Here is an 11,782-nt window from a genome sequence, read left to right as displayed (position 1 = left end):
CTATTCTCACTCGGCATGACCTGTCTGATAGGAACGCCTTGATGCAGCGAAGAATTTTCCCCTGAATCCCGTAAGACTCGAGTTTGTGGAGCAGCGGGACGTTTGGGACCCCATCAAATGCTTTTGAGAAGTCGAAGAATATGGCATCCGATATGAGTCCTTCGTCCTTGGCTTGGGTTAAGCTGTCCGTAAACACGAGCATGTTTGTCACGCAAGAGCGGTGTGGGAGAAATCGGTGTTGAGCTGGAGATATCAGGTTGCTGGAAGTAAGGTGATCTAGAATAGCTCGCTTCAGAATGCGTTCCATCACCTTGCACGGCACGCTAGTGAGGCTTATAGGCCAATAAATGCCAGGCGACTGTCGCTCACCTTACTACCAACAACTTAAGATCTCCCGCTCAACACGGATTTTTCGCGGACCGCCCTTGCGTGACAAACATTGTCGTATTTATGCATAGCTTCGCCTAGTCCAAGGATGGGAGACTAATATCGGATGCTCGTTTCCGACTTCTCAGAAGCGTCTGATTGGTTTACACATGTCTCGTTGCTCCACAAACTCGAGTCTTACGGCATTCAAGGGAAACTCATACACTGATTCAGGGCGTTACAGTCAGAGAGATTATTCTGAGTTCAGGTAGTTTCTACCTACTTTTCTACAACGTCGGTCTACACTGGAGTTTTTCAGGGCCCCGTTTTGGGATCAGTACACTTTCTGGTCTATGCCAACGGCCTTCCAGATGTTCTTGCAATTCCATGTCTACGTGGACGACTTGAAATCGTGGGGTTCCAATGCCATTGCCCTCCAAATAGATGTATACGCTGCCAAGCAGTGGTCGTTGGACTGGCGCCTTCCGCTGAATGACGAAAAGTGCGTCCATATGTCGTTTGGAGGAGCTTCAGCGAATGCCTTTTGTGGTAGCTGCTTCGGTGTGTCAGAGATTTTGCGCGTGTGCGTGTCCGTTCGTCGTTCCATCATCGATCTGGCATGTGACTTGAGTGGCTGACTGGATGTGTGTCCGATCGTTTGGCCCGCGTTAGCGCTGTGGGCTGACCAGATATGTGACTCACTTGTTTTAGCTTGCCTGCCACGAAAGCGGACCAGCTTGGCCGCGTGTACCCAATACACCCGTGTCCGTACTTACGCGTTCTTCTGACTTACTGTGAACTACGATACCTTTGTTATGCATGGTGAGAAAGGACCAGAAAACATCACGATGATAGATGCAAAAAGGATTTGGGGATCTGGGTCGCCCGAAACATATCCTTCTCACTGCATCATGAGAAATCGGCCCAAAAGTCATTCGCTATTTTACGGATGATCCGACGCACCTTCTCCCGTATTACTCGCACGGACTTCCAAATACTCTATGGGGCCTACGTCAGACCGCTCGTCGAATGCGCCGAACAGGTTGTCTACTCAGGACGCACGAAGGACGTCAACCTCATTGAGCGTGTCCGGCTAGCCTCCATGAGCATTGTTGCCGGCCTCAAATCCGTGGACTACGAAACTTGTCTCGCGATGCTTGATCTGTTTCCCGTGGAGTGACGTCACCTTCGAGGGGACCTAATTCTTACCTATGCCTTGTTTAAAGAAAGCTTGGCAAACGGGCTTTTCACCGTTGACCCAGCAAACACACGGCAGGGACTCAGTGATAAAATTTTGAACCTCAGATCATGCACAGTCATTAGACAAATTTTTTCATTTACAGTAGTAGTTGCGCGGAATATCCTCGCCCTGACCTTTTTCCACGCTGCTGCTAGGACCCCAGTTCAAATCATGATTATACATTTATTTACGCGAGCCCACGCGCTGGCAAGCATACTGGCCCACGCTGAGAACATAAAGAGCGGTGAAAACCCTTTTTCACTTGTGTCTTTCAGGTGAACGACAGCCGCTGAACGACACGATAAATCGGGCCCGGCAAACTTGGACAAAAGCCACGATCCTATGTATCAATCCGTGAATCCGTGTCAGTACTGTTTGTTGTGGGCCAACGTTCTCTTTTCATTTTAACGAACATGCTGATCTTAGTCTTTGATAACACTGTCTATGGGCGTTCAGGCTTACTGCGTCGCGTACGGCACTGTGACCTTGAAACTCGGCCTTGTGTGCTGCGATTAGCCCTGACCAGAATGACCGAGTTTAATGCGCTGATCCGCTTGGTGCTCTATTTCTGTTGTGTTTTGTGTACTGGAGTTGCTTTGTTCGAGGACCAAATCGGTTTATTTGACTGGTAAACAATATTTCACTGCTGATTACAGTGCTTTTGAGGAACCAAAAGTACATCGGTAAAGTTCAGTTTGTTGCTGAATGGCGCGATCACCCAAAGAGTACTGTGTTCCTTGGGTCCGCGAAGAACGCCATTGCTTCCATCTTTCTCAGAAATGGATCTTCAGGTGAGATCGCTTATTGTAGACATCTGACTTGCAGTTTGGCGACAAGTTCAGGGTGACCACATGCAACTGACGAATCTAGTCCTCTGTGGAAGAAGTGGGTGACATTTATCTCATCAATGATTTTCAAGATATCATATCTGCCTCTTCGAATGGGAGTTCTGTAATACGCGCTTGGGATTCCAATTCGGGTTCCATATTTTGGGAGTACGCGGTTGATTTGTCGTTACGAAGGTATCAACATATTTAACTAATCGTGATTACTGTTCTTCTTACAAGGTCAAGTATTTGGTGCGATCCAGACATAGGTAGGTTGAGTGCATTATGAAGTGTGTCAGTGCAACCACTAGACTTTCTTGTGTACACGAACGGAAATACACTGGAGAGCCTCAGGATTCAGAATGGGAGAGTGCTGGCATCTATAAGTCTAACGTAAGTTAGTCAGTTCGTTTTTTCCACCCACCAGAGTAGGCGATTTTCAAGGACGTCCAATTATCGGTGTTCTGTTTCTTAATAATTGAATGACAAGTAACAATATGCATAGGCTAAACTCCGCACATGCATACAGAATTTCGTCTTGTCCCAAAATGACCCACTATTGTCATCACTGAATTAGTGACTACCTATGTTGCCTATCGCTAGATATCAGAAATTCGCGAGTTTACTGACCGGTATGTCTAATGTTGGTTTTCGAACAGATACTAGAGGGTGATTGTTGATATGGAAATCATACCACGTTCTTGACCTAAAACTAACCTTGTGGTAGTTGGACTTCAGTTTTTCAATGTTCCTGCAAGGTACCCTGAGTGGAACTCACTTTCACGTTTGGCCATCCAAGGAAGATCAAAAGGGAGCAGCCCGACAAAGAGTGATGAATCTTCGTTCGGCGAGAAGTCGTGTTATGTTTCGACCTGCAGTCGTGTGTGATAGGATTATGGAAGCAATTAGACGTTCACGTACGGGTGACGTGCATGCCCATAGTCATAGAGATGGCGATACTGCTTCATCCGAGTAAGGATGGATGCATCATCGTCATCGCAGCATGACATCGGTGTTCAACACCAATGCTTCACTGGTTTGAGGAAAAGATAGAGGTGGACGGGAAAGGGACTTATTGCAAGCCTACTGCAATTATTTCGAGGTGCTCACAACCCCAGACACTCATTCAGGCAATCTTGGTAGCCACTGACATCGGCTGGCAGTGTCCCCAACCAGTCGCAATGGGGATTCCCATCCTGGAAGGCGAGTAGCACCGACAGCACTCAAACATTTCGTAATCTCCTCTGCCAGTTCAAGTGTTGGTCACATTTCCGCTTCCGCAACTCTGATTTGGGTATGACAGACAACATTCTTTTCGGCAAACGATGATCCGACATACGCAACACGTCCCAACCAACAGCTCCTAGTGCTGAACACATTCTTCAATAGAAGTTCCCACAGCACGACCGAAAACTCGCTTTCTAATTGCCTCGTGGATTCGCTGACAACAACCCACACTAGGCAACGATTGGGACAACGATTGTCGAACAATGAAGACATCTGGATTCCGCTGCTCGAACAGCCAGACAACAAAACAGTGCGCACCGTTGCTCGATACACGTCTCTTGAGGTTCAGGGATACACCACTTTGACACTATAGATGTCTCTAATTCGCAAACGCGACTCCGCCTTGCAGATACACGTCTCTTGAGGTTCAGGGATACACCACTTTGACACTATAGATGTCTCTAATTCGCAAACGCGACTCCGGCCTTGCAGATTCGTGCACTGGCCTCATCGGTCAGCCTGTCATCGTCATCACGAACATGTGAATTTCGGGGTTGGGTTGGAGTTTTTTGTCTGACATCTCTACCACCGTCGTTTAGGTACGCCTTGGCTGTCACTATCGAAGCCTCCGTTTTTTCTTACGGTTTGTATAGTCACACGGAAATTAAAAGACTACGGTCGGGTATTGTTCTGTTACGCAAAAATAAACTACTTCCACCCTCAAGAAGTTCCGATTTATGCGACTGGTCCGGTAAGTGGTGCTTTTTATCAATATTTATCACTCCCTTTGTGATAAGATAATGAGTGGTGCATTGAGTATTAGTTCCTGTTCTTCTCACTGATTCACTATGTGCAGATCAACTGTTTGGAATTATGTGCATGGAGAACATGGGAGTGTTGTTCTGCTCTAGGTTATGTTGATGCATGCCGTCCTCTGTCCAAACGTGTCCAAACCTCAAGCCACGCATCAAATCAATTGTTAACTTCCACCTTGTTTCATAAACAGAATTGGCCAGCCTGCACCCAGTACCTTATTGCAAACAACTGAAGCCAGTTCATCCTGGTTCTATAGGTGTCAAAGTGAACCAAAACAGTTTGCTGACTTGGGACCGCCTAGCAGTTTGGATATAGTTTCACACTTCGTTTCGAATGAAAAACGTCTATGTCGTGAAATCTACAATTTCCTTTCCTTACTCATCGCAACTGCTTATTTTATCTTTCCTTAGTCTCAGTCGCTGCCCTCGGGCATCCTGCGGGTTGTAACAACTGGGCACCAAAAATATTACGGCTGGACGACTTTTATTGTTTTTCATTCAGCCACTGCACTTCAATTCCTTGTTCCTGAAATCTGACACTATCGTGTTCGCATGTGGTCGATTTACTCCCTGTTTACAGAAATGAATTACAATCACCCCTGAGTCAGTACCTCGTGGGCCTTTTTCTCATTTCAGTGAAACAGCTTTCCCCCAAGACGCTCGTATTTTGAGCACTCCGTTAGCGCACAATGACACACATTTGCATGTGGTGGTCTTGACATTCTCACAACCAAAACATTCAGGCGGTACGTTAGCGGGGACTGTGTCGGTCGTATCGATACAAAAACACCAGCCTCAGCAATCCACTGTCTTACATTTCCAAAAGTTCAGTGCTCCGTGGGTGACACCGGACTGGGATAGGTAAGTTGCATGATTCTTTCTACTTGACATCTAGGTGAGCCTTGTCACACAACCGCTTAATCCTACTTAGACCTGTTTTTCTGTCAAGTCGCTAGTTTCTTCCGGTGCCACTCCCACACCTTTTGGATACCAGCTGAATTCTACCCCAAGCTCATTTCTGAGCATAAATACAGGGTCAAAAGACCGTTAAGTTGCCTTTTAGGCTCATAGTTGTCGCAAAACTAATGAGTAGCATGCAAGCAGGGGCGCTTAAGCTCACCGCCAAGGTGGTTTAGGCAATTCACCTCTTCAATCGGAAGTTTTCGCCCAACCTCTACTCTAGCTTGAGATCGTTTATATGTTGTTAGCTGATGTAGCTTGGAGCAATTACTTATGTGAGCCAGTTATCGTTTCACAATCCTCTCTAAAGCATAACATCGGGCAGTTTTCAGTGTCCCTTTGTGGGGCTGCTAATTAACAATGAAATCAGACAGTTCAAGTAGTGCAGGATGAAACGATGATTATCAGAGTCAAGGCAACGGTGTTGCGATGTATACAGCTATCGTATTTTGATGTTTCATGGGTTCACAGGGATGCCTGAAAAATAGAGTTTACTTGCACAACTAGGTGGATTTATTGGCCAAATCGCGACCGATACGGCCTCTTACTACATACATTATTGGGCCCATCTTGCTTCATTAATTGGTGTCGGAGAATTGAGTTCGAACACTTCGAGTATCTTTGCACGGCACTCCTCGGTTAAGCGGTGTAGATTAGCTTTGTCGATAAACTCGTGGGACAGCTCCTGGACAATTCGGATGCTTCTGAGGAACTCCTAGCGATGGCTTTCCGACCGTACAATCTAAACGATTTGCGGAAAGCGAGCAAGTAATCAGCGAACGACTGGTTGACTGGGCTTAACAGAGACGTATGTGGCTGGGACTAGCATCTTATCGAACATGTGGGAATTGGAGTACAAAACAGTTTTTGTGACTATATTTTCCCCTTGTTTCAGTGTTCAGCTGCATGCGTCTATTGGTTGCTGGATTGTATGCGTAAGGCCAAGCGTGAAATTCATAGATAAGGAAAAACACAGAGTATCATGTACCGCGCACAAGAGTAGGGTCAGTTTATGGGGAGCCCAAAATGGTGAGGAAACAACTCACTGGCTGTGAACGTAGAAAGCCCCCGTCCGACAACAGCCTTGGCAGGTTACAGAAAGCAGAGTCGTCAATGTAAAATAATCATCGGTTCGTGAACCAAGGAAATGAACATCACAGTCGATAGCATGTAGGGCTGAGACGAAAGTCTGGAAAAATTCGTCTGTCCCGTATTTCTGCTTTCTATTTCACAACCATTCTGTGCCCATCCGAGATTACGCCTACGTCTATCACGGCGTTTCCAAACAGCTGTTAGGTCAGCCTTGATGAAAGGCCTCGAAGACGCTGTATTCCAGACGACGGACACACTTTCCGAGTTCAATTTCAACCGATTTAGACGAGTACGTCGAGCATGTTGCACGATATAGCAGGACTGCAGAGTATGCATTAAACTCCGACTGATCACAGTTTCTATGACAAGGCTAGCCAGACGTTTCCAAGTGTAGTCCTCAATAAGTTGCACCGGAGCTGGATGCCGGGGATGGATACCTGACGAGACACGCGTTCTGGAAATCCGGACCGTCGATTCAAAAGATGTGGAGCGACCAACTCTCGCAAGTCACGACCATCAACGCTGTTTTGCAACCCATCGCCAAAGCAGCCAATATTTCTTCCATGTGTTTCTCTCACTGCGATTCGCATTCCGTGGTGGACTCCTTTTTGCTTGAGGTCGTTCAAGATATGGTGGCAAACTGTAATCACTACCCATTTTACTCTTGTTCTCTATCCAAATTGTCTGACCAGGTGTTGGAGGTTTCCTTACACATCAGGACTTTTTTGAAACAAATTGGCGCCGTTGTATGTCAGTGAAGCACTGGTGTTTCTGTTTTTGTCAGCGATGATTACGACGCTCAATCGGAGAGGTCGATTAGCTTTTTCCTGAAATATTGTCCACTTTCGTTGCTGGTGGAAAATTCAACAAGTGAAGTTTAAAATAAGTTTTAGGAAGCAGATCATCAGGCTTTAGCGCCCTTTCATTGGATAGTTACCTTGCGACTCCAAAGAAGCAGAGGGCTAAGATATTCTTAAGTTGCCTAATCGCAGAAAGGAACAGTCTGAAAGCGAGGGTTGAAGTTGTGCCACAAAACTTTGGGTCAGTAGTTTCGCGCCCTGACACCAAGTTACTTCAAACTCTACTGAAGTTTACTTTATACTGGGCTGGCATAACAAAGCAGTGTTACGATGTGATGATCACATCCTCTCCACGGGGCAGATGCGTACAGGTGTGCTGGCACTATATCTCTTAGCTATCTTCTCTGGTCATTCTTTCCAGCAAAACTTTGATCAACAAAATTGTGGTTGTACGGCATTGATGAACCAGTGCTCGCCGCTGATGTTATGCTGTCGATGATGACTGTAATACTACTACTACTATTAGTAATAATAATAGCACGGTAATGAATGAGATTCGGGAGTGGCTCTAGAGGTTATTTTATGCGGAAAGGTACCATTTCGAACACTTTTCCGTGAATGCAAATGTTGAATTCTACCCGATGCCTGTCTCTTCTTGTGGTATCTCATTTGCATTTATTATCCAGTTGTCTGAGTGTTTTTAAGTTGGGCACTTGATTACCCATGGCTGACTGACAGTAAGCCCTCGTTCTTTATTTACACTAAGGCTTCGTTCAAAGTAATGTCGATATGTGATGCTGACTTCGACGATGTTGATGGTAACAACATGGATTAATGAATAAGATTTTGATCATAGGGTTATTCAGTTTGGTAAATGATCACACAATCAAGCCAAGCATAAGGTCGGCGCATGGCCAGTAGTATTGCTCATCAATTTTGACTGTTCTGTTCTCATCTTCACCCTAACAGCTCCAACTGTCTGCTCTTGGCGAACGCAGATCTCTTCCTCGTTTGTCTATCGTCACATGTGTCTAATGCGTCTGGGGTGCTTCACCTTCTCAACTTGGATCCCTCAGCTGGTGTCAGTGATTGGACTAACGTAGAGCTCCATCAGGTGGGCTTGCCGTTACATCGATGGGCTTTTGTCCTCGCCTTTTATCCTCATTTCTTTTTCGCCTGTTCACCGTCATTCTCTCTGGTTTTGATTTTATTTCATTATGTACTTTACAGAGGCTCTCAAATCTAGAACATGTTGGCATCGCTGACCTCCTGACTCGTTAATTTCGGGGTTCTTACTGACTTGAAACAGAGTCAGTGTTAGTCATGTTTGGTCGATTACTCCTCCAATGTCTTACAGAACCCTTGAAAAAAAATATCTAAAAAATTGGGAATGAATTTTAGGCGACTAATTGGATGATTTGATGAACAGTCAGCTGGATGAGCCTGATAAGGAATCGATTTTTAATCCCCTTAACATTATGTATTCGGTTTTTCGTCGTTTAGTTAATCTTCATTTAGTTCCAGACGTGTTTCGCTTTGGCAGGCCCGCTCATCAGTCAGTGCCCTGCTTTATTAACATACAAGGGAAGGACAACGGCAAACGATTGGTTTGGCTCTGTTAGCTAACTATATATCTTTCTCGAGTGCGACCTCCGACCAAAGCGCACGCTCCCCGTGTGCCTATCCCCCTTGACAATACATGGGTACAAACTAACCGCGTGGCAAACAACAGCCGAGGGTGCTGATCTTACCGAAGTACATACGTTAACGTACGTTATCCTCGATGATGACGCTCCGGTTGACACCGCAAGGTCCACTAGTCGTATACACTCATCAACCCACACAGAAAGCGACCCTTACTGACCGGGCCCACATTTCCAATACAGTTTCCCCATATGGTCCCATAATTTTACGGTACAGCCGTCCTAGGAGAGGAATTGATTCGCTTGAAATTTTCGAAGTCCTTCACTGCCCTCTGACTGGCAACAACTCCAACCAACTTCTTCAGATGCTGAGGAAGTTTTAAAGGAGCAACTTGTTGCATCCATCGTGCATTCTGGACGGAAGTGGTATACGCATCATCATCATCTGCTGTACAAACCGCGTACTTACTGTACAGTGGTTATAGCCGCCAAGGTTTCGTGTACCGATGATTTGCGGAGCAGGCTAGATAGCTACGCGTTGCGGATGCTAGCTGCTACAATTGTCAACGCAAGTTTAATTAAGGAGGCAACAGCTTAGATGCATGGGCTTCATTGAGGGCGTGGCTGGGTCATGTCTAACAATGTCTCTAACCATTCATGTGTCCCATTTCGAGATCTCAGCCCAGGGAGACGGCTATGACCACTGCAGCCGGGGTTGCTGGTGATGGCTTTCATACTTTGTTGCCCAATGTGTAATTTGAACTGGCTCGTTTCCTCCCTTCATGTTTTTGCTGGAAAAAAGACCCTTCGAGGAAGTCAGCCAACTGGTATATGGAGCACGTGACCAAGCCAGCGTAACCTGTGGAGTGTGGTCAGTTTATGTATTACGGCTGAGCTACTTATTCCACATCAGTAAGTTGTACAGTGCTGCACCAGCTGATTTCGACTCCGATACACATAAACTTCTGCTCGTGAGGCTTTCGACTGACAAGGTGGTCAATTCCAACCAGGTCAGACGTTTCGTGGAGCGTCCTGCCGTCCGAATATTCCATTCAGGCGACACTTTAGAGACGTTCGAACAATCAGCCGAACTGTTTACCCTCATATATCCAGGGCAGGCCGGTAACTCTAATGTCACATGTCTTTGGGTCTCGGCAGTTTACATGCAGCCTGGTTCACAGATAGATGCGTCATACTTCTTAGCCAGTTGAACTTCGGTTCAACACATCTGGGACGACGGACTGATCGCGGCCAAGTGGCGTTCTGCTGCCTCTAAGAACACACCATCTAAATGCCACAGCCACAGGGAGACGGATCTGATGTTAGTCGTCCCCACTTCGGTGCCGGATTTAACTCTTCGCCGAGTGATTCCAGTTCACGGGTTTCAGATATGTAAGGAAAACTGAACGTTACCGTCCTCATTCGCGGCTTTGATTCGACTGCTTTTGTCTCGGTTTGTTAGGTTTGTTATTTAATCCCGCTACACTTTTGTGTTACTTAATGTCACATAAATACATGTGGATGGTGGAGCAGCACTAAAACATGTGTATGACAAGCGTCTGTCCTTTTCATTAGGCTTTCTTCTTCAACGATCGGTTGGTTCCACGGATTATCGAGTTTGGTACCAATATCCGAGTTCGATTGAGTGTTGTTGGCAGTCTGTCACTCATTTACTGCACGGGCTGACGGAGCAAAGCTTTGGTAAGGATACGGTCAGATGCATAGAACAGACGCTAACGGATATCGTTGGTTGCGGGCAACTTTGAAGTAACACCGCTAGACGTGGGATTCATGAATACCGGTTTGCGGATTCTGCCGACAAGGTGCATTCTGACACGGTTTCGTACTGTTGCTCAGCGGATAGGGATTTTCGTAGCACGGCGACGCATACAACACAGCCAAATGTTCAGGCGAGCTGAAGGACAGCCAATTGTATTACGTTACCCAATCAACGGAATTTGCCCACGTATGATTTGTTAAGATAGCCCCGTCTGTCAGAGAAGTTGTCCGCAGACTTCCTTCAGGTTCAGCTGCTTCCCCATTGTCGTCACCATCTCTGCTCGGCTTCTGCTCCTTCCGGCTGGTGACCGTCACAGCTTTCGATACATAATGCGAGTTATGGGCTATCCAGATTTTTCATCGAATTTATTAGTAGCGTCATGTAAAGTACGTGATTTAGTTGTAGCTGCTCCATGAAGAACAATTCGCCTCTGCTTGCCATTTAAATTGTTGATATTCTGGTACCTGTAAAACGTCGGAAAAGTATATCACTCAAACAAACAAACGTCCGCCCACTTGCATTTCCAAGAAACTATGCATCCCAGTCTGATCCAAAGCTGTCACCTTGTCGTGGTGGTCGGACTTCTCTATTAAAATGTTCCTGCGGGCCATACTGACTGGAACTCAATTCCTAAAGTTTCAACCTTATCAGAAAGACCAACGGGGAACAGCCTGAAGAACAGTGAGTAATCGTATTACTAGGCGGTCTGGAGGTAAAGTCGCACTGTCCTCTGCGATAGGCGTGTGAAGGCAGTAAGGCGTTTCCTTTGAGGCGACCAGCACATTTATGGAAGCGTCGATGCTACCATAACGGGTAACCGTTATCGCTGTCGATGCGAAGAGCCATCAGACGCCAAGTGAAAGTGAGTTTGCGATCCGACCGTGAAGTATGGTGGACACAGAAAGTCAAAGAAATGGAAGAGGCCCAGAAAGCCGGTAATGCCCGGAGATTATTTCAGTTAATCCGTGCGACCGGTCCCCGGAAACCACCTGTGAGTGAAAGCATCAAGCATCAGAATGGAACGACCATCTC

General features: G+C 46.3%; 1 protein-coding gene across 1 annotated transcript in view; it reads left to right on the top strand.

Annotated features, from left to right (window-relative positions):
* Positions 1 to 2,112: 2,112 nt before the first annotated feature.
* The window catches only part of T265_05991 (hypothetical protein), a gene marked incomplete at both ends in the record, with an annotated part of 50,065 nt that continues 40,395 nt past the window's right edge, over positions 2,113 to 11,782 (top strand). Inside the window, 4 exons of the mRNA XM_009171143.1 lie at positions 2,113 to 2,234; positions 2,273 to 2,397; positions 5,112 to 5,336; positions 8,297 to 8,441. Coding sequence (XP_009169407.1) covers positions 2,312 to 2,397; positions 5,112 to 5,336; positions 8,297 to 8,441 — 456 coding nt within the window. The remainder of the gene's footprint in view (positions 2,235 to 2,272; positions 2,398 to 5,111; positions 5,337 to 8,296; positions 8,442 to 11,782) is intronic.

The sequence above is a fragment of the Opisthorchis viverrini genome, assembly GCF_000715545.1.
Source record: "Opisthorchis viverrini unplaced genomic scaffold opera_v5_119, whole genome shotgun sequence".
Classification (NCBI taxonomy): Eukaryota; Metazoa; Platyhelminthes; class Trematoda; order Opisthorchiida; family Opisthorchiidae; genus Opisthorchis; species Opisthorchis viverrini.
Note: the sequence above shows the minus strand (reverse complement) of the source record. Positions and strands in the feature narration are given on the sequence as shown.